Source organism: Astatotilapia calliptera, chromosome 14 (genome assembly GCF_900246225.1).
Source record: "Astatotilapia calliptera chromosome 14, fAstCal1.2, whole genome shotgun sequence".
NCBI classification, from domain to species: domain Eukaryota; kingdom Metazoa; phylum Chordata; class Actinopteri; order Cichliformes; family Cichlidae; genus Astatotilapia; species Astatotilapia calliptera.
Genome location: NC_039315.1, coordinates 500,780 through 527,643, shown reverse-complemented (window position 1 = coordinate 527,643; position 26,864 = coordinate 500,780). Strand labels below are relative to the sequence as shown.

The 26,864-nt window shown below is 42.8% G+C and overlaps 4 protein-coding genes, 1 long non-coding RNA gene and 1 other non-coding gene across 7 annotated transcripts; 5 read left to right on the top strand and 1 right to left on the bottom strand.

Moving 5' to 3' along the window:
• Positions 1 to 1,791: 1,791 nt before the first annotated feature.
• LOC113036238 (uncharacterized) lies at positions 1,792 to 7,445 on the top strand. Its single transcript, XM_026192448.1, has 2 exons — positions 1,792 to 1,822; positions 5,784 to 7,445. Exons 1-2 carry the CDS (start codon positions 1,794 to 1,796, stop codon positions 6,955 to 6,957), a joined length of 1,203 nt encoding a protein of 400 aa, XP_026048233.1. The 5' UTR covers positions 1,792 to 1,793; the 3' UTR covers positions 6,958 to 7,445.
• Positions 7,446 to 10,377: 2,932 nt separating this feature from the next.
• On the top strand, positions 10,378 to 11,282 carry LOC113035754 (uncharacterized). The gene is made up of 5 exons (XR_003274386.1): positions 10,378 to 10,403; positions 10,822 to 10,846; positions 10,935 to 11,010; positions 11,092 to 11,108; positions 11,188 to 11,282. It is a non-coding gene; the product is annotated as an uncharacterized LOC113035754 (long non-coding RNA).
• Positions 11,283 to 14,000: 2,718 nt separating this feature from the next.
• trnag-ucc (transfer RNA glycine (anticodon UCC)) lies at positions 14,001 to 14,072 on the top strand. The gene has a single exon. It is a non-coding gene; the product is annotated as a tRNA-Gly (tRNA).
• Positions 14,073 to 14,353: 281 nt separating this feature from the next.
• polr2d (RNA polymerase II subunit D) lies at positions 14,354 to 21,701 on the top strand. The gene is made up of 4 exons (XM_026192707.1): positions 14,354 to 14,667; positions 14,841 to 15,021; positions 15,096 to 15,191; positions 21,405 to 21,701. Exons 1-4 carry the CDS (start codon positions 14,385 to 14,387, stop codon positions 21,481 to 21,483), a joined length of 639 nt encoding a protein of 212 aa, XP_026048492.1. The 5' UTR covers positions 14,354 to 14,384; the 3' UTR covers positions 21,484 to 21,701.
• On the bottom strand, positions 21,675 to 24,194 carry LOC113036383 (dual specificity protein phosphatase 14). Its single transcript, XM_026192708.1, has 3 exons — positions 23,946 to 24,194; positions 22,268 to 22,584; positions 21,675 to 22,192 (listed from the first exon to the last, which is right to left on the bottom strand). Exons 2-3 carry the CDS (start codon positions 22,576 to 22,578, stop codon positions 21,979 to 21,981), a joined length of 525 nt encoding a protein of 174 aa, XP_026048493.1. The 5' UTR covers positions 22,579 to 22,584; positions 23,946 to 24,194; the 3' UTR covers positions 21,675 to 21,978.
• On the top strand, positions 23,479 to 26,679 carry LOC113036381 (uncharacterized). 2 transcript variants are annotated; one of them, XM_026192706.1, is made up of 6 exons: positions 23,479 to 23,916; positions 24,145 to 24,194; positions 24,735 to 25,321; positions 25,476 to 25,552; positions 25,997 to 26,248; positions 26,365 to 26,679. In XM_026192706.1, the coding sequence occupies exons 3-6, from the start codon at positions 24,775 to 24,777 to the stop codon at positions 26,620 to 26,622; spliced, it is 1,134 nt and encodes a 377-aa protein (XP_026048491.1). In that variant the 5' UTR covers positions 23,479 to 23,916; positions 24,145 to 24,194; positions 24,735 to 24,774; the 3' UTR covers positions 26,623 to 26,679. The 2 variants fall into 2 exon arrangements, with proteins under 2 accessions (XP_026048491.1, XP_026048490.1); XM_026192705.1 differs by lacking the exon at positions 24,145 to 24,194.
• Positions 26,680 to 26,864: the final 185 nt, after the last annotated feature.

The window sequence follows — 26,864 nt, the reverse complement described above, 5'->3', positions numbered from 1 at the left end:
TCTCTCTTCTTTTTTGAGCTCTTTGATTTGTATTGAAGGAATCTGAAGGATTTTTCAGCCTGAATTTCTTTTTGTTTGGTTTGAGTTGAGTCTTGATGTTTTTTAATAAATGCATTAACAATGAACTCCATGTTGCATTAAACTGAAGGATCATCTTCAGTTTCCAGTAAGTCAGATCAGGTAAAATCTGAAAACTTGCTATCAAGTTCTGTGTACCAGGTTTTGAGGTAGGTGGTTTTGTTGTGGTGCTCGCTATGGCTCAGGGTCTGAATGTTTGGGTCTGCCTTTTTCCAAACACAGACTCAAAATATTTATGATAATTGTCAAATCCTTAATGAATACATTTTCTGTTAAGCCCTTAGTGACAATCTTACACATTTACAGTAGAATTGTGCAGCTTAGTCCTAAAGTACAGTCTACCAAATGTGCTGTTGACAGCATCAAAATCCAAAAACTAATTTAACTGTCTTCCACATTATGCATATCAGCAGAGAAATCAACATGGCAGACTCCAGGAGGTGTTTTTGTTGAGCACATTGTCAGCAACCTTTTGTCTTATTTCATTTGTGTGTCTGATCTTCCTCACATTGATGGAGGACTGAGGATGTTTGGTCTGTTTGTGTCAAGCAGACGTCGATGACCACTGAAATCCTAAAGACTCAGGTGTCCTTAAAAACAAGTAAAATGTGAACATACATAGAAACAATGTGTGTGTGTTTGGTCTCCAACAGTGTTTATGTGGGTGGTACATGCCAAAGATGGAGATGGATGAAGGAGCCAAGGTTTCCCAGCACAACATTGGACTGGATCCAAATGATCAGTGTCATTCACCTCACATGTCAGTGGTTTAAAGTTGAGGCTGATCAGTGGATCTATATGGTCTTACCAGAAACACTTAGCAGTAATTTACTGTCAAGCAAACAGAAACATTGACCACTGTGTTTGAAGAAGGCCCTCTGTTCTGTATTAACAGAGTACAAGGTTCCTTTTATTTATTTATTTTTTGCCTGTCCCGTTTGGCTCTTTTGCATCAGAATTGTTGTCTAAAGGCAAAGAAAGATGCCCAACGGATTTACTTTACCAAACTGACCATCCCAGCCTTGCCGTAATGGTCCATTTGATTCACCTTTTATTGTTTATTTTATTTTCACTTACTGAATACGGGACAGACTTGACTGGGGGAAAGAGAAACAGCTGAGAAGAGGGACGGGGGAGAAGGGCAAAAACCAAAAACCAACAGAATGGGCAGAAAAAAAAATGCATCTATCGATCACCTGGATCACCTGCTGAGAAAGAAAAAAGAAAACAAGCAGAAGAGAACAAGAGTAATAGAATAAACAACATCACGATGATATATGGGAATATGACAGTAAATACTAAATATTAAACATTATTGTGCAGCACATAAGATCAACAGAACACAGTGTGCTTTGAGGTAGGAGCAAAAAGGGTGTAGTTTGTGGGTGTGATCACCCGTGTGTACACCTGTGAGCATGGACGCGCTTGTTTTTTAAAAGGTTCCTTCATGTAATGATCTGCTAGAGGGTGTGGGGGGGCCACAGCCCCGTCAGTGGTTTAAAGTTGTGGCTGATCAGTGGATCTATATGGTCTTACCAGAAACACTTAGCAGTAATTTACTGTCAAGCAAACAGAAACATTGACCACTGTGTTTGAAGAAGGCCCTCTGTTCTGTATTAACAGAGTACAAGGTCTTCCAAAATGATTCAGCCCAAGATTTGAGGCAAACACCCTGTGTATAAAGAACGTCAGCCTCAAACAGCAGACTGCAGACGATGCAGCAGATGCAGCAGATGCAGCAACTGTAAGTTGGTGTTTTTCCCTCTAAGCTGAGATCATTGGATTTCAGAGATTAACTAACACTAATAGCTAATAGATGCATGGATACAAATTTAACCCAAATTATTTACTCAAAGCAACAGAATTCATCATCTTGCATAGATTTAACAGTAAAGGATACTGTAGTTATTTTACTGTTGTATAAAGCTAATACTCAACATTAAACATGTCCATTCCTAGAGTGATGCATTTGATTTACTTAAGTTCATAAATATGTAACATGGTGTAATTAAAAAACTAATGATAACACAGATGTTTCCAGATTTTAGAGATCATTGAACAGTGTCAGAAGGAGATTGTTTGATTCTAGTAGTCACTGTTTCTTTGACCCTCTGGGTTGGTTCAAAATCACTACCCTTTCAGCTTGTTCGTGGCCACCAACAGATTAGGTCTGTTATTTTCATTATCTTTATGTTTATTTTGCCATTTTATCTGCATAAAGCTTTTAAGTAACTTCAGTTCTTTTCATAAATATAAAATAATTATTACTTTTTACATTTTTAACCCTTTAAACACCAGTTTGTTTGTCCACTGCGACTAGCTGGAAGACAACCTCAAATCTTGCAATTTTATATAATTGAGTTGCTACTGAAATTTCTTGTATTATTAATAGTAGAGTATGGGTCATGTAATTGATTCACATCAACATTGATTATAATGCATTGTTATTTTTGTGCAGGGAGAGCAAAAACATAAAAACTCCCTCTCAGTCTGTTCGTGGCCAAAAATGGCCACCCCCTGTTTACATTTACAAAATACTATAAAATTCATATATATTAAGAAAAATTTCCACTTTTTTTTTGACTTGATTTTTTTAGATTAGCACCAGTGCTGTTCATGAAAATCAAAATTTCATTCAAATTCAGAATTTTAACCCTTTAAATACCAGTTAAATCACATAATTTTAATGATTTACATGGGGATAAAAGCATAAAATCCCCATTTCTTTCTAAATAATACATGCAAACTGATTTATTTTCTAACCATGATGGAGGTTAGATGAATAGCAATAAAGTATCAATGAGTTTTATGTATCTTTGTTTTTTTGTGCAGTGACAGAAAAACAAAAAAAAATCCCTCTCAGCTTGTTCGTGGCCAAAAATGGCCACCCCCTGTTTACATTTACAAAATACTATAAAATTAATATATATTAAAACATTTTTCTACTTTCATTGACTTGATTTTTTAAATTAGCACCAGTCCTAGTCATGAAAACCAAAATATAATTCAAATTCAGATATTATACCCTTTGAATACCAGTCAGATTATGTGTTATTGCTACGCTTTTGGGGGGAAATAGTAATAAAGTTCACATTTTTTAGCATATGAATGGTGAAACCTAATATTTTTTACTGTCATTGCAGGTCAGTAACAGTAACTGTAACAATGATTTATTTTTACTTCATTTATTTATTTATTAATTTTTTCTTTGGGGGGGAATGAATGGCCAAAGAGAATATCACACATGGTGTGTTAGTGGCCAGAAAGGCAATTTAATGACCAAATAACCCCTGAAATGACCAAGAAAATTTATAGTCCAGTATGTGTGTGCTTCTGCGTGCATCCTCATTAGCAGCACGATGTACTAACCACAGTAGAGTGGTTGTTGTAGGCACACTTTCTGCACCTGGTGCAAGGGGCTGCTGTTCCAGTCCTGCAGGTGCGCCTTTTGCACCTTCTTCTCATTTCGTTGGTGGGGTGTGGGTCACACTCTGGGTCAGACTACTGTATCTTGAGATCAATGGCAGAAGTGGCTGAGGGACATGGGTGTCTTGCAGTTGTTGAGGTCACCAGCATGTGTCCCAGCTCTCCCAGGATCACTCTTCATCTGTAGGTTGTAGAGCACTCCCCCACTTCAGTGAAGTTGTTTCCGGTGGGACAAAGGCATCGTATCCCAAGACATCCAGGAGATTGGAGAGAAGAGCCAGCAGCCATCAGTTAGTTTTCCTTCTGCAACTCGAGGTGCCAACATCCTCTCTAAGTTATCCAAGCAGTATTTGTGCCTATTGTAGTCCAGGATTGCTTCTTGCTTTCACGCATCCTTTATTCCCCATCATCGACTGCTGGTTCCTTGTGTGTTGCTGTCAAAAGAAGCACATTCCTCTGTTGCTTTGGCATGTGGGATATTGCTGTGGAAGTTTTATTGAAGCCAAAGACAGACAACAAAATCTTCCTCTGTTGCAACTGAAGGAGCTGGGGAGGAAGCTCTGGGTTGTTTCCCCTGTGCCAGTTTTCATCTGAGGAGTTCCTCTACCAAGGTGCCCGAAGGAAAGACGTTGTCCTCAGAGCTCCTCCGTCAGTTGGAGTCTGAACCCTGTTCCCTTTTTTACTTCCTGAGAACTTCCAGTGTTGTCATCCAACATGCTATGTATTGCTTTATTCTGGTTTAGGCTCACATCTTCACTTCATCTATGATCCTCCAGTCCTCACACCTTGGCCTCCCGTGCAGCTTTGTAAGGGTGCACAGCAGCTAAAAGATCTCCTTTGTTATAAAAACGTCAAAAGTAGATCTCAGGCTGCTAATGCAGGGAACTGCATACAGGCTGAGCCCTGGTTTGATACCAGTGGGTACTGGATGTAGAGCAGTCTCTCTTCAGTGGTGGGACCCACATGGTTTTCCTTTCATGAGGGATCCACTCGGTCACTCTCCTCGGTCTCAGAAAATGCTCCTATGTTCTTTTCCATCAGCTGCTCGGCCTCCACCTCCATGCCCCCCAACCCCAATCCTCCCCCAAAGAAGAGGATTCAGGCACTGGCTAGTACTCATCATCTTCTGGAGAGCAGGTTTCTTCATCTTGGGCAGATGTCTTTTCTTCAAGGACAGAGGACTGCTGCTGTCCTTGCTCTCTGACCAGATCACACAGACAGTGCTTGAAGCAGTGATGACCTTCTTGCCATACAGCCAGAATAAATGATCTGGAAGCTGTTAGGCTGACTTACAGCAGTAGCTCTGTCTGCACCTGCAGAAACTCCAGGACACGTTTACAGTGTTTGTTGTTGTTTGTGCTCCAGCTGCAGCTGCAGGTTTGAACTCTGCAAAATGTCCTGTGATTGGGTTGTTTTTGTTTTTGTTTCTAGAGTTGATATTTTGGGTGTGGTCTCTTTTTATGAAAAATACAAGAGTAAAAGTGTTTTTAACATGTGCTTCAAAGCTAAGTTTGACTGGGAACCTCAAAGCTCAATATCCTGCATCCACAGAAATTCACTGCAGCCTATGTAATGTTTGAATTTATTCCAGTCTATCTTGCAAATACATGTTTGTGCTGCAATGTCATGCACAAACACAAACTATTAGATCCTTAAGATCAAACCTATGTCAAAATTGTGTCATTATTTTGGTCCATTGGAGTGTGGTAAGCCATCAAAGGCCGCTACTAGAAACTCTGAATATTACATGAAATCGCTTGTTTGGCCAAAAATGGGTAAATGATGTCATTTGGTAAAAAACATTAAAAACTACAATTTTCATGTGTTGAGTTTAGAATGAAAGCAATTTTACCTAAATCGCATGATATAGTACTGTCAGTAACAAGGAATCAAAAAAGGTGGTTATAATGGGTTTCAATTGGCCACAAATGGCCACGATAGAGTCAAGAGGAACAATTTGGTGTATAGTGAATATTATTGACATTATTAAGGAGCTGATGTTGAAAATTAAAAAATCTGACAAAAATACACACCTTTGGGAAGTTTCATTCCACTTGCATTAACAGAACGAAAATGGTTGAAAAAAGAAAAGTGAAGTGGCCACAGATGGCCAGGATAGAGCCCAGAGGGTCCATGATCGCAACCCAAACTACCATCAGCGTCTCACTGTAACAAAGCCCAACAATATGAGCAGACATACGTCAGTTTGGTGTTGTGTTTCCTGCTCTTACTGATGTATGATTGTAAAGAGTTGTTCTCCTCTCTCTCGTCCTCTACAGAGCTAAAATGAAGGATCAAAGGAGACTCCCCTCACTCTTCCTCACTCTTGTCCTTTGCGTCTCTCCATGGTCCACCTCTGGAAAAACATTCTACAGCCACCATGGGATAAAATGCACCGGCGACTGTCATCCTCAGGGCTTATTGCAGACATACCAGTGCACAGTACACAAGACAGATGGCACAGAAGAACTACAGTACTGTTCACCAATGAGTGGAGTGGACTACAAGGGAAACGTGTGCTTTTATTGCTGTGAGCAGCACGACAATGGCTACTACCAGTGTGAAACAGCCTCGGGTTTGGGATACTGTGGAGATGTGATAGAGGACTTAAACCATTACACCTTAACATATGGTATGCCGTGTTATGATAGCTGTGAAACGCGCGGTAAGAACTACTACTGGTGCCATTCCACAAAGGGGTGGGATTACTGCTCACCAAGAAAAAACGTTGATTACAAAGGCAACGCCTGTCTCCAAGACCATCCCTGTGACACACATGGACGAGATTACCACTGGTGCTATTTGGACAAAGGAGGCTGGGACAAGTGTGGACGAGTGGAGCCAAAGGCAGTGATTCATGACACCATATCCCGAAAACGCTGCACTGATGACTGCCAGTATTCTCGCTACTTCTGGTGCCACATTCATGGTAGCTGGGACTACTGCTCACCTGCGCCAGACGTCACCTACAGAGGTGTGCCTTGTCGCTCAGATCACAATTGTGGAGACCATGGCAAGGGATATAACTGGTGCTACACAACAGACAACAATAACTGGGATTACTGTGGAGTCATCTCTCCTGGAGAGTGCAGGTATTCTGTGCCACACCGCACCAAACGGCAACCCAAGAAACCCAATCAAACTAACCCACCACAGCTGATCTGTACTCGGGAGGACAACAGCAGGAGGAGAGTGACCATGTTCGAAGCAGTAGAAAATCACCAAACCATCGCAGACTCTCATAATTACCGTGCCGAAGCATTCAATTTAATTAATGAATGGGACGGCCGGGGCCTGGGCCAACGGGCCAGGTCCAACTTGGTTACATCAAGAAACCTTCGCATTGACCTACAGGGTCTGTTTAACAGGAGTAATCAGCAGTATTACAACCTGCAGGTCCAGGTGAAGAGCCAACGTGTTAGTGGAGAAAAGCACAACTCTGGCACACAATGAAGCCCCTGTTGACACTCCAGTTGAGTACATGCGTTTGGCCCTCAGGGAGAGTTTACGGAACCGAGCCACGGTTTCACTGGAAGTGACTGACCAACCAATAAACAACGACAACAGCTGTCACAAACGTCATTAATATTATCACTGAAACATATGTAGCTAATGAATGAGACAGAAAACTCTATTAACTTTATTTCTTCATCAGTTGCTCAATCACTGAATTCCACATAATAACCAGACAACTGTCGGACGATAAGCCTGAGTTATTCTGAGGCTTTGTACCATCACATGAAGATAACAGTAGTCTTCCATTTTGATTTCATTTTTGTTGTAAATATAGTTTAATATCTATCAATTCATTGTGTTTCAGGCTTAAAAAGCAATTCTGTAGTGAAACAGTGTAAAATGACCAAATTAAAATTCTATATTTGTACTTTGTACGATGCATTTATTCAAACAATAATAAAGATAATGCCAAATAAACACATTTTTTAAAGACATTTCATTTCATTTTTACAGTTTGGCAAAAACAAATATTTTGTGAGGATAATATCACAAAGCCTGCGAGGACAAACTAATGATCATACTTTCTGTGGGTCATTGGTTTTAAAAAACAAAATATTTACAACAGCTGTTCACATTAAATCCATCTCGGTTTGAGGAATTTTTAATTAGTCTGTCGCTTCAGCTTAAACCTCTCTGAGACTTTCTCACGGATTTTCACCTCAGTAACTTTTCCTATTGTACATTTTATTATTTTTATTACATTTATATTTAAAGGCATTTTAAATGTGACAAACCCACAATCGACATGTGCAGCTGCTGGAGCCAGATATAACAAACCTTCTGAATTAGCTGCTGAATTACACAAACCCACAGAGTTTACTCTTTTCAACAGACTGCATTTTGTTCTGAATAACGTTGCAAATATTGATCATTTATGGAGGTATTTGTCGACCATCTTTACTTTTAGTTATGAACTGTTCACATCGGCCTTAAACGTGATTCACACAAGTGAACAATTTCACAGCTTTTGTACACATTACGTTTGAGCAATTCAGAATCAGACCTCGTATAAACACTTTTGTTCTGTTGGTTTTTCAGTTAGAGCAATTATATCACATTGAATAACACTGAACACTATTCCTAACTGAACCACAGATTTTGATGTAAATTTTGTCTGAATTTTCTCAAAGTTCAGGAATAGTTACACACTGAAATTTATACAGAGGAGGAATAATTAAAGGTCAAAAGAGTTAAAGTTACCTTTATTGTCAAACCTGTTATGTGTTCAGAACATATAGAATATCAAAATGACATTTATCTTTGACCCCCAGAGTTCAGACATAAATAAGGAAACGAATGAATAAAAAGCAAGAGGATTAAAGGAGAAAAGAAAGGCACAAAGTATAAAACTATAGAAAAACTGCATATACATAAATAATTTATAATGCTCAATGTTTAATTCTGTGGTTTGTTATCAAAAAGTTTTTTGAGCCCCTGAACTAAATGATGCACCACCTGCTTGCAGCCACAGAGGGCGCTGTTGTTCTGCAAGGAGGACAAGCTGGGACTGGCAGGTCAGGGAGGGGCGGGGCCACAGGCACACAGAGAGAGAGAGACACCTGTTTGTGTGATTTGGACTCACCCCTTCAGGAATAGAAGAGAAGAAAACACAAAGAGCAGGATGGTTGGATCTGACTTCTACTGCAGGTAAAACACTGTTACAGAGCCCCTCTCTGGAAAAGTTGGAAAATCACAAAATAAAGTAACAAATGAGGATAAAACAGCTTCAGAAAGATCCTGTAAAAGTTATAAACTTTTAAATGAACATTGTGTCTTTCCTAAAATGTAACTTCCTCCAGTTGTTTGATTTATGTCAGATGACACTGAGGTTTAGTAGAGACATTAGAGTTTTCTGTTTTCTTCTACTGGTAGAAATGACATTATAGAATAGAACAGAACTTTTTGTCATTGTTTCCAAAACAGTGAAACACCATTTAACAGCTTCTTGAGTGATGGTGCAGATAAAAAGATACAATTGCCTAAAAATTTAGATAGAATAGATAATTGAGATCAAATAAACACAAACACAACACAATGAGATCACACGATAACAATATGAAGTGAAAAATGAGTGTCAGAGGGATCTTTAGCTCCATTTTATTTCTATTTTAGTTATCAAAAAAACTGAAGAAAGAAAATTAAATGTTGAAGAAAAAGAAATAATAAAATGTAGTGTAAAATTAAAATAAGATTTGACCTGACATATGGTCATAAATGTACCATAAAGTTCATAATACATACATATACTTATATTATATACATACATTTCAAAGTAAAGCAAAATGTATAATATATTGAGGCAAACTGGATTACATTGGTTTTATATTTTACATAAAATACTGACAACCAATGAAAACACATTTTATTTTTATTCATTCATTTATTATTAGACATTTTATGAGAATTGATCTGTTTTATTTTTTTTTCTCTGTCAGTTTTCAAAGCATGATCATGTTTCTTATTTTTCTCAGAAGACGTGGTTAAATATTTTCAGATCTTGGTGATGTGTTTTCATTGACCAGATCACATTTTTGTTTTCCTTTACCTCTTTATGAGAAAAGTAATATCATCATTTAAACTTTTAAAAATTACAAAACAAAATGAAACTGTCAGATGATGTTTTACATCACAGAGCTGTGATTTATATCATACAGAAAATGTTCATATATAATGTATTATTCAATGTAAATGTTTAAATGTGAGGAGAAATCAGTGACATATTCATAGATCGAATTGTACAAAGCTAAACTACATTGTCTGTTGTCTCTCTGCATAGTTTTTTCTTTGGAGAGTTTCCAGAGGTGAGTCCTTCAGGACTCATCAGAGGTCATTGAGGAGGTTCCAGGCAGTCCTGTAGTGCTGTAGTTTATATATAAGGTTTAACTGGTTTACCTGGACTCTGTCTTTAATAGACAGCTGACAGCCAATCAGAGAACAGGATTCTCTGTTGTAATGGTTAGTTTAGTTTGGGAGTCCTGGAGAAAATAGGAAAGGTCCTTGAGGAGGAGGTAGAGACTCTTTTGGGGGTAGCAGAGGTCTTAAAGGTGGTCATGGAGGTCCTTGATTAGGTTGTTGATCTCTATGGGGAGGCTGTGAGAGGTTCAGGAGAACATGCATGGCCTTGATCTGGTTTAAGAAGTCCTTGAAGAGGTTCTAGTGGTCCTTGAGCAGGCAGCAGAGATCTGCTGGAGTTGACGATAACCCAGTGTGACTTTTTCCCTGCAATAATGGTGTACAGCAAAAACAACACCCCACAGTTTGTACAGTGTAGCGATGACACCATCTGCTGGTTGGAAAGATTATCACAGCAAATGCTGGAGGCTCTTCTGACATGTTATTTATTGTCATTTGATTTCAGCAGAGAGCACGGGACCACTAGAAATGTAAGTAGCTGAAAATGCTGAACCTATTACCCCAACCGGTCGCAGCAGATGGCCCCGCCCCTCCCTGAGCCTGGTTCTGCCGGAGGTTTCTTCCTGTTAAAAGGGAGTTTTTCCTTCCCACTGTCGCCAAAGTGCTTGCTCATAGGGGGTCATATGATTGTTGGGTTTTTCTCTGTATCTATGAAGCGCCTTGAGGCGACTTTTGTTGTGATTTGGCGCTATATAAATAAAATTGAATTGAATTGAATTGAATATTAGAAGGTGTTGTTTGCGTTTTATTCACCATCTCTTAACAAACTAAGTCCTATGAGAAATACTGTAAAATAAACATGCTTTCCTGATTCATATATACATTTGATTTTATTCTACAAATTTCACCAAGCATTGTCGCTTAACTCTCTTTTTATACTTTTAACAGGCAGAGTTTAGTTCACATATGAAAGGTAAGATAAACATCACAGCCTCTTGTGATAAAGTGTTACCAATAATTGTTTACAACTGTATTAACACATAAAGGGTTTTTATTTTTAGGTCCACTCAGTTCTGAAAGTCTTACACCTGGCAGTTACAGGCATTCACTGGATTTGGAGTCTCACTTAGAAAGAAGGTCTGACTTTATATTTTCAGGCTTCTCAAGATGCTTTTTTAAATGTCTTATTTACATGCATCTTTTCTGTCTTTTATTTAGGACCCATCAAAGTCTAGGTAAGTATCTTTGGGCTCGTCATCATCAGTCATTATACAGTTACTGACTTAATAAGTCCCCCCTGACATCTACTTAAAGAAAGGGTCCCATCAAAACGCCATCACCATGAATGGCCTCAGACGAAAGACGACTTTGACCAGCACGACTTTGTCCCAATGGAAAAGCCTCAACAGGTACATGTGCTGCTACAGTCATGTGAAAAAAGGGACGCTCCACCAACTGCTCTTAGAACTGCAGAAGCTTCTTGGATGAGAGGAGAAACATCTTCAAGGAAACTTAAAGAAGTCCAGACGCTTTTCTTTGCAAGCTTAAAATTTTCATAGAACTCTAAAAAAGACATTTGAAAGGTTATTGTCATGGTCCTGAGTCTGTGGACTCAGTGTTTTGTGTTTCCTTATGCTTTTGTTCATTCCGAGTGTGTATTCTGTTGTGATTTTGCCATTTGTTAGGTTTCTGTTCTTTGCCTGCCTGCTTCCACTTCTCTGTTCCCTCTGTCTGTCCATGGTGTTATTGTGTCTACTTATGAGTCCGCCTGTCAAGTTCAGTGTCCTGTCTGGTTCTCCGTCAGTTTCCTGTTTTATTGTGAAGGTCTCTGTCTGACGTGAGTGTGTTCAGTTTACGTTTCCCCTGTCCCGTCAGCTCTGATTCCTCCCAGCCGTGTTGCCCTCCTGTCTCTCATCCCCTGATTACTGGTGTGTGTATTTAAGCCCTGTGAGTTCTCCTGCCTGTTGCTGGTTCGTCTGTGTCCCACGGTGTCCTGTTCTGAATCTGAGATATACAGCTATACAGAAATGTGAACTATGCAAGTTAAAAACTGTTGTAGGATTAAAAATTATAGGATGTACAGAATGATTATTTACTATTATTATTATTTATTATTTATACTTCTCTGACATGCCTTCCACATGTGATGTTTGTGTAAGGGTAAGACGGCGCTGGCATAAGGCCCACAGCCTTAACCCAATTTCCTTCAGGGTTTTTTAAAAAGAGACTTTTTCATTTGATTCAGTTTGATATGATGGATTATGGAGAAAAATAGAATTGGGCTGAAAGGTCTGTTCTTTATTACGTATTCAGGTCGTGTATCATGTTTTTAAAAAGTAACTAAGTAACTAATTACTTTTGAAAATTAAGTAAAGTAATGGGATTACTTTCTTAGAGAAGTGATCAGTAATTAGTAACTAATTACTATTTTCAAGTAACTTGACCAACACTGCTCATCACATGACCCAAGGTGTGAAAAGGGTGTGTCGTCATCAGCAGGTGACACCACTCAAAGACCCTGCCCCCTATCATGTGACCTACTGAGATCAACTGACCCAAGGTGTGAGTGGGCGTTAAGACGACCAGATTACAGATGGCCGACAGTTGGTGTGGTAAGCCCCGCCCTCTGTTCAAAGATGGTCGTTCACAGTGGACATAGATGCTTCTTTCACTCCTCTTTCAAACCGTCTGTCTTCTCTGTCCAACATGTGAACACTGGCATCCTCAAAGAGTGACCTTTGACCTTTAGATGCAGGTGAACAGCCAGCTGCGTCTGAATTGATTTCATGAGTCTTTTACTTACTCCCAAAGTATTAAATACTTTGACACCCAGTTAAAGTAAATCCACTTGGCATCTTTCTTGGCCTTCAGACAACAATTCTGACAACTAAAGATCCAAATGGGACAGGAAAAAAATAAAAAAATAAAAAAAATAAAAAATTATTTAAAAAAGCATCTTAAGCACTTTGGCAAAATTCACTTTCATGTATCATCTGTTTCATAATGTCTAATAAGCATCATACAGTTAAGCATAATCACTACATGACAGAAGCACAAGCTTCATCTCTTTTAATAAACACAGTACACATAAAATCAGTGAGATGTTAGAACACTTTTATTATTATTTTAGTAAACAATCAAAGCCTACAACAGACAGCTGCTGGGGTTTGGAGGAGAACTGAACAAATATTTCAAATAAAAAATGATCATTTTTGGAGCAGCTTTCAGGATCTCCACGTATTAACATGCTGTTTTTAATGGATAGCATTAACAACCTGCTAGCTGCAAATAATCATGTGCAGTTCCACATGATTATTAACAGACAGAAAGAAAACATATTACTGATACAGAAATAGTTTTCTATACGAGATCGCTGCAAAAAGTGCAGCCTTACCTAATGTCCACCTACTGTTACTCATTTATATTAAGATTTAAACATCTAGTTGGTGTTGGTGTGGAGAGTAACCTTCAGTAACAGTAATGAATCACACAGCAATAGGACATTCATGTAGTTATAAAAAGCATGATAATAGATTAAGTAATCCAAAGTATTCAGTTACAAATACATTACAAAATACATTTTGGGGCATGTATTCTGTAATCTGTAATGGAATACATTTAAATGTACCCTTCCCAACACTGGGAATCACTTGTCACTTGATATTCGTACTTCAGAGTCCATACAGTGTTTCAAATCTCGTCTTGAAACTCACGTTTTTTACACTGGCTTGATGAAACTCAAAGTTCAGTTTGAGCACCATCAGGCTTGTTTTGTGTTTGTTTTGTTTTTATGTTAAATATGTTGCGTTTGCCTTATATCATGTGTTATTTTTCTATTTTCTCTTGTTCATGAACTACTTGTGAAGCACTTTGTGCTGTAGAAATAAAATTGATAGCTGATATTATGAAGTGGCTGTTTGGTTTCTCCAGGTCTGAGCTCTCGTCGCTGTACTGCACAGCTACACTAGGTTGTTGACTTTGTGGCCGGTGTGCTTGGAGAAGCCTCTCCTGAGTTTCTGTGATACCCAGGACCTCCCTGCTGTGAGGTCACAGCCGTCACGTTACGCCATATTGAGTCATACTGATGCTGCGTGTGTTTTATTGTGGTACAGCGCCACTGCCTTCAGGCGTTGGTGGTATAGTGGTTAGCATAGCTGCCTTCCAAGCAGTTGACCCGGGTTCGATTCCCGGCCAACGCAGTCTCCCTTTTACGACCGCTGAGATAGATTCTGTTCTGTTTCTTTTTGTCGGGGTTTAGCGGCTTCCGGCACTCATGTAACAAAATAATCTTTTTTTAAACTGCTTAAAACTATTCTCTGACACTCAGTGCGAAGCTGCCGCTCCCGTCCGCAGGAGGGCGCTGCTAGCAGAGACTGTTACTTTGAAAGAATCCCTGCCAGACAGGAAAATGAACTGTCGACCTGATTCTCTAATTTTATGTAATTTTTTTTTATATTGTCATCTCTTTGGCACAAACTGCACCCTCCTTCTGTTTTTCATAATGTTCTTTAATGTCGTCACAAAGAGCGGAAGTGACTGTGGGCGCCCCGGAAGTAGTTCTCGCTGTTTTCTTGCGGTCCGGAGCGGCGGCGCTGCTTTCTACCCCCCGACCGTTCTCTCCGGGATTTCACCCCCGACCTGCGCTTTGTTGCAGAGCTGCCAGGCTTGACCGGGCAGCTGTGTCTCACCCTCCGGGCGGCTTCACGCTCCTCGACATGGCGGCTGGAGGCGGCGCGGCTCCTCCGCATGTTGGTGATATTGAAGAGGACGCTTCTCAGCTGCTCTTTCCAAAAGGTGAGTACCTGCAGCGCGCGCACGCACTCTCGAACAACTACAGACACGCGCGGGCGGTCCGTGGGTGCACGCGGGTACACAGACCGAGCTGCTGTCTGTGGGTTCGGCTGAAGGTTCAAAGCCTCTCTGAGCTGAGTGATTGACAGATGTTAACCCCTCCTCCTCCCCCTCAGAGTTCGAGAACGCGGAGACGCTGCTGAACTCGGAGGTCCACATGTTGCTGGAGCACAGAAAGCAGCAGAACGAGAGCGCCGAGGACGAGCAGGAGTTGTCCGAGGTCTTCATGAAGACCCTCAACTACACGGCCCGTTTCAGCCGCTTCAAGAACCGCGAGACCATCACGGCCGTGCGCAGGTACGCCCCCGCCCCGGCTCCTACCCAGGTCTGAGGCGATCCGGTTCTGACCCCTGTCATCTTTCTGTCTTCAGCCTCCTGCTGCAGAAGAAGCTCCACAAGTTCGAGCTCGCCAGTTTGGCCAACCTGTGTCCAGAAGCCGCAGAGGAGGCCAAAGCCCTGATCCCCAGGTAAGTCAGATCCACGTCACAGCAGGAACTTCACAATAAAAGCCTCTGACAGCTGCAGTGTTGAGGTACAGGAGCTGCTCCACAGTTCATAACTAGCTGAGTTAAACACATAGGCAGGTTCAATTCAGTTCAGTTGTATTTATACAGCACCAAATCACAGCAACAGTTCCCTGAAGACACTTTATATTGTAAGGTCGACCCTACAATAATACATACAGCGAAAAACTCAACAATCATTTGACCCCCTATGAGCAGCACTTTGGCGACAGTGGGAAGGAAAAACTCCCTTTTAACAGGAAGAAACCTCTGGCAGAACCAGGCTCAGGGAGGGGCGGGGCCATCTGCTGTGACCGGTTGGATGCGGCAGGTGGAAACATTTGGTGTCACGGCCTTTTATGTTCCAAACACCGAAAAGGCCGTGGGTGGCAACGGGAGGTTTGCTTTTGGAACGCACTTCTGACTCCATTGTTTAAAAATCATATGGCGTTTATTTCGTGCAAAATTATAAACAAAAATCAACCAAATAACTTCTTACAACTTAAACGAAAGTTAACTTAATTTGCTTTAACAACTTCAAAAGTGGTCAAAAAATCATTTTCTAACCGTCCTGTCTTCCCATCAGACATTTGGCAAACAAAAAACCAAAAACATTTACCACACCCCTCCAGGTGCTCTTAATCCCCTGATTAATGGGAGGCTCCATAAGCTAATAAACCAATCACTTTCCAAAGAACTTTTCCAAAAATTAATTACAAATTTACTTAACAAAACTAGGTCAGCATATTCTTACAACTTTAAAGAACTAAAATGAATACAAACTGCATTTTATAAACATTCAACAAAAATGGCCACAACATTTGGAATCCAGAAACCACACCTGTGGGTAGGGATGGGTATCGAAAACCGGTTCTTGTTGAGAACCGGTTCCCACTGTTTCAATTCCTTGGAATTGTTTGCCATTTTTGCAAACGATTCCCTTATCGATTCCAGTCGCCCTGAATGACGTCACCACGTTGCGGAGCGTCATTTACCTGGCAGGAAACACGGCGGCTCAAACGCTCAAAAGTTTGGTTATACTTTACAAGAACGGATGACAACAGGGCAACTTGCAATACTTGCAAAGTAGATATTTCATTTAAGGGAGGAAACACTACGAATATGCAAAAGCATTTGCTCACAAAACACGCGATGACCTTAAATGAACGTCGTGTTTTTAATTCCACTCCGGACTCGTGAATCTCAACCCAGCAGCAGCGGTAACGTTTGCACGTCCTCTCCCGTTAATGCGGCAGGTAAATAATCAACAACAGTGCATATTATGTTAGCGCAATCTGCCTTATCTGCCATTACTGTGCGTTTAGGTGACCATGATGAGACAGACAGAGTCTGGCTCAGATGCTGGCAGTTCTCGCTGCAGTCTACCGGTAGCGTCTCCTTTCAGGCCAGGATAGACTAATGTCACCGAGCAGAGACTCAGTTTGTGGTCAAAGGCTTGCACCCGTTTGCCACAGCAGATGATTTTCAGTAAGTGAATGTGTTTAATTGTAGGCAGGGACATTACTGGATATTCTTGTGTAATTGCTACAGAATAATTTATGTTATACTTTGTTATTGCTACAGAAGAATATTTATTTTATTATTTTACATTTACAATTTTTTTCCCCGGGGACCCTGTGACACCCCATTGAAGAGCCGTAGGCTGGATCTCTCAAGATCTCACTGTTGGGTTTGTAAGGCCATGTTACTCCTAAATTTCTATCTTGTTCAAAGAGAAGATATAAAACAAAGTTCTAAGCTAATCGACCTTAGTGTTCTCCTTTTTTAAAAAGAATCGTTAAGAGAATCGATAAAGAATCGAATCGAAAATGGAATCGGAATCGTGAAAATCTTATCAATACCCATCCCTACCTGTGGGTGGGTGATCACAGCATGAGTGGGGTTGGTAAGAATTCCTTGCGTGTGTCTGTAGGAAGTCGTTGCACACAGACCATTTACTCTGTAGCTGAGGGGCGTGGTCACATGACCATCACATGGATGGTGTCGCTACCTGATCCGTACCGGAAACCCGATCGGTACCACGCATGCACAAATCTTACGTCACTTTCTCTCTTTGCCAACACTGTGACAGTTAATATGATACGGTTAGCGCCCAGTTAGCTCCTAGCATTTCTCGACAGCTCTGCCTCTTTTTCGGACATTTAAACAATGGACACCTCCGTATACAAACAACTTCATGCTTTTCTCCTCAACAGAGAGCGTCCCCTGATTGAACAACAGCGCCGTAAAATAAGAAGAATGGCGCCTAATTACAGAGTTAATAATACAGACTTTGTAATGTGTCACGTGAAGATTCATCAGCCAGATGAAGTGTTTACTGACAATTGACAGTGACAGCGGACATTATCATCACTTTTCCAACAATCCTCTCCTCACAGACGAGCATAAACACACTCGATTATCACTAAATCAAATTTAACACACGTTTGTAACGACGCTAATTCAGTTTACAATAGGGTTCATTCGCTCGGTCAGCAGGTGGCAGTGTCCTCGTACACTGGCAGTAAACTGCCATTAAACGAACAGAAGAAGAAGAAAACATCTGCACATGCGCGGTAAGCATCGGGGAGTCCTGATCCGTAACTATCTTTTTATTTTTCGTTTTTGTCTACATTGTATTGAATGTTTCATTATTGCAAAAGTTTTAAGAGATACTTATTGTTAACATCTCAACAGATACTCTGACCTGTAACTATCGTGAAATGAAGTAGACGCCTTTCACACATGCGTGGTACCGATCGGGTTTCCAGTACGGATCGGGTAGTGACAAATGGGACCGTTCTGATTAAGCCCATGGAACAACAACCAGTTAGGCGAGGGCACGGAGAGTGATGCGTTTCCTGCCGTTCCACCATTAAATACACGGGTCGTGTTTCCTCCACAGGCGGGAAGTGTTACCTGTTCACACTTCTGATTTAATGACCGTGTCTGTCTTAATCTTAACGATTCAGATGAAAAATAAAAGATCACTGAAAAGCAGGTGGAGGTGGAGGCACAGGCTCATCCTGATTGGCTGTGCGAGTCAGCTGGGTGAGACAGTTGGCTTTAGTCTGAGCCCACAGGATGAACCTGTGACCACCTCTCCAGTTTTTTATATCAGTTTATGACTGAAATAATGATTTTTGGCACAGTGGAACAGCTTCATGAGACAAATCTGAACTTTATTGTACAGAATCTGGACAACAGAGCACTGCGTGTGACGCTGCACTCACACAGGCCACGTAAAACACTTCATAAAAACAGACCTGACCAGCCCTGCAGCTTTATTTTGAAAGTTCATTTCAATTTTATTTATATAGCGCCAAATCACAACAACAGTCACCTCAAGGAGCTTTATAGGGGCGGGGCCATCTGCTGTGATTGGTTGGGGTGAGAGAAGGAAGACAGGATAAAGACATGCTGTGGAAGAGAGACAGAGGTTAATAACAGATATGATTCAATGCAGAGAGGTCTGTTAACACATAGTGAGGAAGGTGACTGGAAAGGAAAAACCCAGTGCATCATGGGAATCCTAGGTCTATTGCAGAATAACAAAGCTACGTTCACACTGCAGGCGAAAGCACATCAAATCTGACTTTTTTTCACCCTTTGCGACCCGTATCCAATCATGGTAATGACAGTGTGAACGGCAAATCCAATATTTTCAAATCCAATCTGGGTCACTTTTGAATGTGGTACTGAATCCGATACTTACCTACAGTGGATGCTAAAGTATTCGGCCCCCTTGAACTTTCCCACATTTTGTCACATTACAGCCACAAACATGAATCAGTTTTATTGGACTTCCAGGTGAAAGACCAACACAAAGTGGTGCACACGTGAGAAGTGGAACGAAAATCATACATGACTCCAAACATTTTTTTACTAATAAACAACTGCAAAGTGGGGTGTGCGTAATTATTCAGCCCCTGAGTCGATACTTTGTAGAACCAGCTTTTGCTGCAGCTCCAGCTCCAGCTGCCAGTCTTTTAGGGTCTGTCTCTACCAGCTTTGCACATCTACAGACTGAAATCTTTGCCCATTCTTCTTTGTAAAACAGCTCCAGCTCAGTCAGATTAGATGGACAGCGTTTGTGAACAGCAGTTTCCAGATCTTGCCACAGATTCTGGATTGGATTCAGATCTGGACTTTGACTGGGCCAGTCTAACACATGGATATGTTTGGTTTTGAACCATCCCATTGTTGCCCTGGCTTTATGTTTAGGGTCGTTGTCCTGCTGGAAGGTGAAGCTCCGCCCCAGTCTCAAGTCTTTTGCAAACTCCGAGAGGTTTTCTTCCAAGACTGCCCTGTATTTGGCTCCATCCATCTTCCCATCAACTCTGACCAGCTTCCCTGTCCCTGCTGAAGAGAAGCCCCCCCAGAGCATGATGCTGCCACCACCATATCTGACAGTGGGGATGGTTCAGAGTGATGTGCAGTGTTAGTTTTCACACACAGCGTTTTGCATTTTGGTCTCATCTGACCAGAGCAGCTTCTTCCACATGTTTGCTGTGTCCCCCACATGGCTTGTGGCAAACTGCAAACGGGACTTCTTATGGTTTTCTGTTAACAATGGCTTTCTTCTTGCCACTCTTCCATAAAGGCCAACTTTGTGCAGTGCACGACTAATAGTTGTCCTGTGGACAGATTCCCCCACCTGAGCTGTAGATCTCTGCAGCTCGTCCAGAGTCACCATGGGCCTCTTGGCTGCATTTCTGATCAGCGCTCTCCTTGTTCGGCCTGTGAGTTTAGGTGGACGGCCTTGTGTTGGTAGGTTTACAGTTGTGCCATACTCCTTCCATTTCTGAATGATGGCTTGAACAGTGCTCCGTGGGATGTTCAAGGCTTGGGAAACCTTTGTGTAGCCTAAGCCTGCTTTAAATGTCTCAGTAACTTTATCCCTGACCTGTCTGGTGTGTTCTTTGGACTTCATGGTGTTGTTGCTCCCAATATTCTCTTAGACAACCTCTGAGGCCGTCACAGAGCAGCTGTATTTGTACTGACATTAGATTACACACAGGTGCACTCTGTTTAGTCATTAGCACTCATCAGGCAACGTCTATGTGCAACTGACTGCACTCAGACCAAAGGGGGCTGAATAATTACGCACACCCCACTTTGCAGTTGTTTATTAGTAAAAAAATGTTTGGAGTCATGAATGATTTTCGTTCCACTTCTCACGTGTGCACCACTTTGTGTTGGTCTTTCACCTGGAAGTCCAATAAAACTGATTCATGTTTGTGGCTGTAATGTGACAAAATGTGGGAAAGTTCAAGGGGGCCCAATACTTTAGCATCCACTGTATCCGGTGTTTTAGAAAGCGACTGCTGTTTGAATGGTCCTGTCGCATTAAATCCGTCTTTTACTTCACTGACACAAGACCGACTACAGCCAGCTTGAAGGCCTGTGGTACATAGCCGATCATTAGAGATAGGTTGATCATATTTAAGATCGAAGCATTAATTAATGGCAGGACTTCTTTGAACAGTTTTGTAGGAATGGGGTCTAAAAGACACGTTGATGGTTTGGAGGAAGTAATTATTGAAGTTAACTCAGAAAGATCAATTGGAGAAAAAGAGTCTAACTTAACATCAATGGTACTAAGAGTAGCTGTAGATAATATTACATCTGTGGGATGATTACTGGTAATTTTTTCTCTAATGATAAAAATTTTATTTGTGAAGAAGTTCATGAAGTCATTACTAGTTAATGTTAAAGGGATGGTTGGCTCAACAGAGCTCTGACTGTTTGTCAGCCTGGCTACAGAGCTGAAGAGAAACCTGGGGTTGTTCTTATTTTCTTCAATCAGTGATGAATAGTAAGATGTTCTGGCTCTGCGGAGGGCTTTCTTATAAAGCAGCAAACTATTTCTCCAGGCTAAATGATGATCCTCTAAATCTGTGACTCTCCAGCTTACGAGTCGTCTGCTTTAGGCTACGTGTTTGAGAATTATACCGCGGAGTCAGGTACACAGCTGCAGAGAGATTCAGTTTCCTGTCCAGAGCTGGTCCTGGTTCAGTTCTGCAGATACTTCAGAGCAGAACCGGCAGCAGGAGGCGGCAGAGCAGCAGGTGGCGTCAGTGATCTGTGACGATGCTGTGTTTCCATGACGACACCTGTGTGTGTGTCTGTGTGGTTGTTCGGTTGCTGTGTCAATAAAGTTTTCTGTGTTTTCAGCTTGGAGGGTCGCTTCGAGGACGAGGAGCTGCAGCAGATCCTCGATGACATCCAGACCAAGAGAAGCTTCCAGTACTGAGACCTCAGCCCCCCACACACACAGCCCCGCCCCCTACAGCCCCGCCCCCGGACTAATGTGGTCAATCTGCTGTCTTGATAAAACTTTTTCTTACTTGTTGTTTTCACGCGTTTCTTGCACATGCTCAGTTCAGCTTGATTGCAGGGTTGTGTGCAGCGTCTGACCTGAACTGTTGCTGATGCTTTTTTTTGTTTTTTGTTTTGGGGGTTTTTTTAAATAAAGGTTTGATTGAACCAGTTGCTCAGTCATGTGACTTTTTCATTTGTACCATAAAATTACAAGTAAATAACCGTCTGGCACCATAACACACACACTGCAGAAAACAGATGATTTCAGCGGCATTTAAACCACGACCAATCGCAGAGCAGCACTCTGAGGCCCAGAGAACAGGAGAAATATGCACAGGTTTATAAGCTCCTCCCAACAACAGGAAGAGCACGTGGAAGCAGTTCCTCAGAGCGCTTCAGACCGAAAACGCTGCAGAGCCAGCCAGCATCAGACATTCAGGCAGTGCACCGCTGCAGCGTCCGAGTCCTCCAGAGCTTCAGGAAGGACGCCGCCTGGTGTCCTCGCCATCCTCACCGTGTTCCTACCAAACAGGGTCCTCTCCAAGTCTATCAGCTGCCTCCAGAAACCAGCGTTGGGTCGAATAAATGGTCGCTGCTCCAGAACAAGTTGGTGAGCTCGACGGAGGCTGAGACCCTGAGACCTGAAGCACAGAGACCAGAACCACATCAGAGACCAGAACCTGACTGTCAAAGTGAGACTAAAGCACTGTGGCTACCTCATGAGGTAGGCCATGATCAGCGCAGAGGACCGGCTTCTGCCGGCGGTGCAGTGGACCAGAGTCGCCCCCGTTTGGTTCTGGTTGATCCGTTCAGTTACCAGGTCGAAGTACTCTCTGAGGGGGGCATGAGGCTGGTCCTGGACGGGGATGTGGAGCACCTGCAGACCATCCAGTTGCGGGTAGGAAATGTCCTCGAGCCCACTGGCGTTGATGATGAGAGTGACATTTCTGCTGGTCAACACGCTGGTGTTCAGAGCCGAGTCCAGATCAGTGAGGAAGAGGCCGGCAGAGACCCGAGAGACCCGCATGATCCGCTGCAGGAGGACACATCACAGCGGTTCAACACAAACTGAGGTCTAACAGAACAAGGACTCAAAGAACAGGAGCTCGCCACTTCCTGTCAAATTCTCTTCAGTGAGGCGAGCAGCGGTTCAGCCAACCACACAGAACCAAAGACAGTTAGCGGGCTCTGACCAGACTGGAGACAGTACCAGTATTATTACTTCCAGGCTGGACGACTGTAATTCATTATTATCAGGATGTTCAAAAAACTCCCTGAAAAGCCTTCAGCTGATCCAAAATGCTGCAGCAAGAGTCCTGACAGGGACTAGAAAGAGAGAGCAGATTTCTCCTGTTTTGGCTTCCTGTTAAATCAAGAATTCAAAATCCTGCTGCTCACATACAAGCTCTTAAATAATCAGGCCCCATCTTATCTTAATGACCTTGTAGTACCATATCACCCTATTAGAGCACTTTCTTCCTGTTAAAAGGGAGTTTTTCCTTCCCACTGTCACCAAAGTGCTGCTCATGGGGGTCAAATGATTGTTGAGTTTTTCTCTGTATCTATTGTTGTAGGGTCTACCTTACAATGTAAAGCAAGTCTAACAGCAGTTAGACTATAACTCCTCAATCACGATGTCATAAGTCACTGGACACTGTGAACATCCACGGTAACCACTTCATGCATAATGGACCTTCCATGACCTTCCAAGCTATATAGTTTATGTCTTCCGTATTTCCAACTATATCCATAATCACATACTGTGTATGCTACCATTGTATATAGTGTATTATCTTACTTTTTTCATTGATTGTACTTAAATTGTATTTTTGTATTTCCTTCATATATCTGTACCTGAGCTGAGGTGACGCAAAAATTTCCCCGTTGTGGGATCAATAAAGTCTTATCTTATCTCTCTTGAGGCGACTGTTGTTGTGATTTGGCGCTGTATAAATAAAGTTGAATTGAATCAGCATATTAAAATGCATAGTTGGTATTTTTATGCATCACTGTTTTTCACTATTGTAAACAAACAAGAGCAAAGCGTTTTGTCAGAAGTGGATTCGAAGCCACGCCTCCAGGTGAGACTGCGACCTGCACACAGGTGGGCTGACGGCAGCTCGTCCTTCATACACAGTGATAGTGATGATGAAGAGTGTTCAGCGTCTACTGTGGCTGTATTAACAAACTCCAAACCCGAGTCTTCCGGTTGTTATTGATACGATTCATCGATGATCCCCCAGATTATTGGGAGCAGGCTGAGCTGAAACATGCCGGGACGTGTCTGGTGTCACGGGATAATGAGTCAGCGAAGCTTTAAATAGACTCGGTTTCGTTTCTGCTCTCAGACCGACAGCAGAGACAGGTAAGGTACATTCTGACACTTTCACTCACCTGGCAGTTAGATAAGGAGCCAGCCCGCTGGTTTACAGCTTAATGAGCGTAGAACAGACAGGCCGAGGTCTGGAAACACGAACTAACCTCGCCGTGTGCTCTCAGAGGAGCCGGAGCGGCTTCAACCAGACTCTATTCAAAATTCATTCACTTTAGGGCCTCCTTCCGTTTCTGTGTTTCCCTGTTTTTCTGTTTCAAGAGATCAAGCTATTTCCCATAAGACGAGGACCCTAAGAACACATTATAAAAGTAAGTAAAATTGTATTAAGACAAGGATCACGGAGTGCTTCACAACAAAATAACAGCGCATAAAAACTAAAAAATATGAGCTTTTAGTTGTTTCTTGAAAGACAGACGAGGAAACGTTAAAGTTGGCCTGATTATTTGGAAGGATCTCCCTGAAAAACGATGAACGCTGCCTTCGTGAGGTCCGGGCCGAAAACCAGAGCGGCTCCTCCCCGTGAGTCTCAAACGCCTCCCGGTGAGCCTGCGTCCACCGGAGCGCCGAGCTCCGTGTTTCTACACAAATCTGAACGGAGTCTGGTGGCAGGAGTGTATGGGCTTGGGGACGGGTCGGGCGATCACGTGGTTTGTTTCGGCTGTTTGAACCGGATGTGTGGCGAAACATCTGACTCTTCAAAATAAAAGCCTCGGTCGACTCTGTCAAGTTAAAAATCTGTTATTACCCGTTTGATTTGATATTCATTTCGTTTCGTGATTTTATTTCATCTGATCACGTTTATTGCTTCCTGGATTCAGACTCTTCTGCTTTTCATTCCTTTCCTGCAGTTTCTCTTCTGGTCCCCTTTCGGATCAAGACCCAACAACAATGCGGAACCACCACACCAAGCAGACTTCCACAGGTACTGGCACGGCTCAGAAACCAGTCCTCCCTCAGGTCAGATACCACCCCTCCATCCAGACTCCAGAAGGCATCACTGGAACCAGAACCTCCAGTAAAACCAGACCCGGTGCTGCGCGCCCCCTTCAGACTGGGACTGACTCCCGGGCAGATCCAGGAAACAGCGGCGCCCAAAAAGCTGCCTCGGCTGCGAGACCTCCTCCTGAAGGAGGACAGAAACGGGCACAGAAACCTGTGAAGGAGGCGGTTGCTGCTGATCCAGATCCTCCCCAGAAACCTTCCCCAGCAGCCCCTCCCAAACCCGAGCAGGTGCCCCTGGATGTGGGTGTCCGTCTGGACCGGTGTGTGGTGGAGGAGGTGGAAGTCTTGACCCGCGGACAGAGAAACAACCCAGACTGGTTCGCTTGGAGGAAGAACCGAATCACGGCCTCGGTGGCACACAGCATCGCTCGCTCCGGCTTTGTTAACGGCAAGAGCAAAACTCCGCCCACCTCCTACCTGGCTGCTGTCACAGGTAGGCCACACCTTCTACCACCTGGTACCCTGACTCCATATAAATGTATCTTTTAGCAGCTTCACCAGGACGTCTGCTGGTGTGAGTTTTTATTGTAACACGTGCAGGATCCCGAGAGGTCAGCCAGTAACTGGTTACCTGACTGTCTCGACAGGTGAGGGGCCCAGAGTCCAGACCAGAGCCATGAGCTGGGGGGTCCACATGGAGGCTGAGGTCATCCGCAGGTACCAGGTGTGTTTCAGCGTCTTTGTAACACTCCGCCATCTCACAAACACGGCCAGCAGGATATATGGGCATTATGAGCGCTCTGAGTTAAAGTTTAATTTAACAAGTCAAAGAAGCTCAGTATCACGAGGAAAAGACTAAAAAGTGCGACGCCTGACAGGTAAAATACAAATAAATGACTAATTACTAATTATTATGGTAATGGTCAACAGTGAACAGAGAAAATAATAGTTTTAAACCAGTGACGTGAAAGAAAGATGTGTATAAAATAATAAGAAAACCAGAATCAGTGAAAAATATCAGAAAACGCACAAAATATGTGAGAAAACCGCAATGATCACAAGAACGTTACAAACTGGGGACGAGGAGGAGGTCCTTCACTGCTGTTTTCTACACACTAAACTTTATTGAACATTTGCTGATGATGTCACTGATTACATCACCCCACAGAGGCTGAAGTCCTCGGCGTTGGGCCAGCAGGTCTGCGTTCGGGACTGTGGCTTGTTCGTCGACCCCCGGAGGCCCTGGTTGGCTGCCAGTCCTGACGGCATCGTGACGGACAGACGAAGCGGCCAATGGCTGCTCTGTCTGGAGGTGAAGTGTCCCTACAAGCACAGACACAGGCGGGTGGAGGACGCCTGCAGGGAGGACCCCGCCTTCTGTCTGCAGCTGCATGAGGAGGCCACACGGGAGCGCGGCGGGGTAGCAAACACACATCAGTCTGCTCCTCTTCCTCCTCTTCCTCCTCTTCTCTGATTCTTCCTCCTCCTCCAATTCCTCCACCTCTTCCTCTCTGATTTCGTGTCCTCCTCCTCCAGATTCCAGTGTACCGCCTGAAGACCTCCCACAGCTACTACACTCAGATCCAGTGTCAGCTGGCGGTGACGGGGCTGCGGGAGGCCGACCTCGTGGTCTTCACCCTGAAGGAAACGGCTGTGGTCCTGGTGACCTTTGACCCCGAGCTGTGGGAGGAGACAGTGTCCAAACTGGAGGTGTTTTACAGGGACGCTGTGCTGCCTCACGTCAGGCAGAAGATGCAGCAGCGTGCAGCAGCCGCTGGGACGCCGGAGCTGTAGAGGTCCAGGGCTCGCAAAATCTGTTTTTTGCCAGTCTTTTTTTCCAGTCGGGCTACCAGAGTCTATCTCTGCCCTGTCCGTCGGGCTATCGTAGGAAGGAAAAATATATGTCAATGCTTTTGCATTCTTTCAGAAATGTAGCTGGGTAATTATGTCATTGGCATCGGTGAGCCACTGTCAATATGTGACATATTGTAATTGCGTTTGAATTTGCGCTTGTTTTTTTGCTTTCACTTTGCAAT

Excerpts from the sequence above, each read along its gene's own strand:
- LOC113036383 (XM_026192708.1), bottom strand. The coding sequence starts at position 22,578 with ATGCGGGTCTCTCGGGTCTCTGCCGGCCTCTTCCTCACTGATCTGGAC. Across the intron at positions 22,193-22,267 it reads ATCATGGCCTACCTCATGAG|GTCTCAGGGTCTCAGCCTCC; the intron begins GTAGCCACAGTG and ends TCTGTGCTTCAG.
- LOC113036238 (XM_026192448.1), top strand. The coding sequence starts at position 1,794 with ATGCAGCAGATGCAGCAGATGCAGCAACT. Across the intron at positions 1,823-5,783 it reads ATGCAGCAGATGCAGCAACT|AGCTAAAATGAAGGATCAAA; the intron begins GTAAGTTGGTGT and ends CGTCCTCTACAG.
- LOC113036381 (XM_026192705.1), top strand. The coding sequence starts at position 24,775 with ATGCGGAACCACCACACCAAGCAGACTTCCACAGGTACTGGCACGGCT. Across the intron at positions 25,322-25,475 it reads CTACCTGGCTGCTGTCACAG|GTGAGGGGCCCAGAGTCCAG; the intron begins GTAGGCCACACC and ends CTGTCTCGACAG. Across the intron at positions 26,249-26,364 it reads CCACACGGGAGCGCGGCGGG|ATTCCAGTGTACCGCCTGAA; the intron begins GTAGCAAACACA and ends CTCCTCCTCCAG.
- polr2d (XM_026192707.1), top strand. The coding sequence starts at position 14,385 with ATGTCGTCACAAAGAGCGGAAGTGACTGTGGGCGCCCCGGAAGTAGTT. Across the intron at positions 14,668-14,840 it reads TCAGCTGCTCTTTCCAAAAG|AGTTCGAGAACGCGGAGACG; the intron begins GTGAGTACCTGC and ends CCTCCCCCTCAG. Across the intron at positions 15,022-15,095 it reads ACCATCACGGCCGTGCGCAG|CCTCCTGCTGCAGAAGAAGC; the intron begins GTACGCCCCCGC and ends TTCTGTCTTCAG.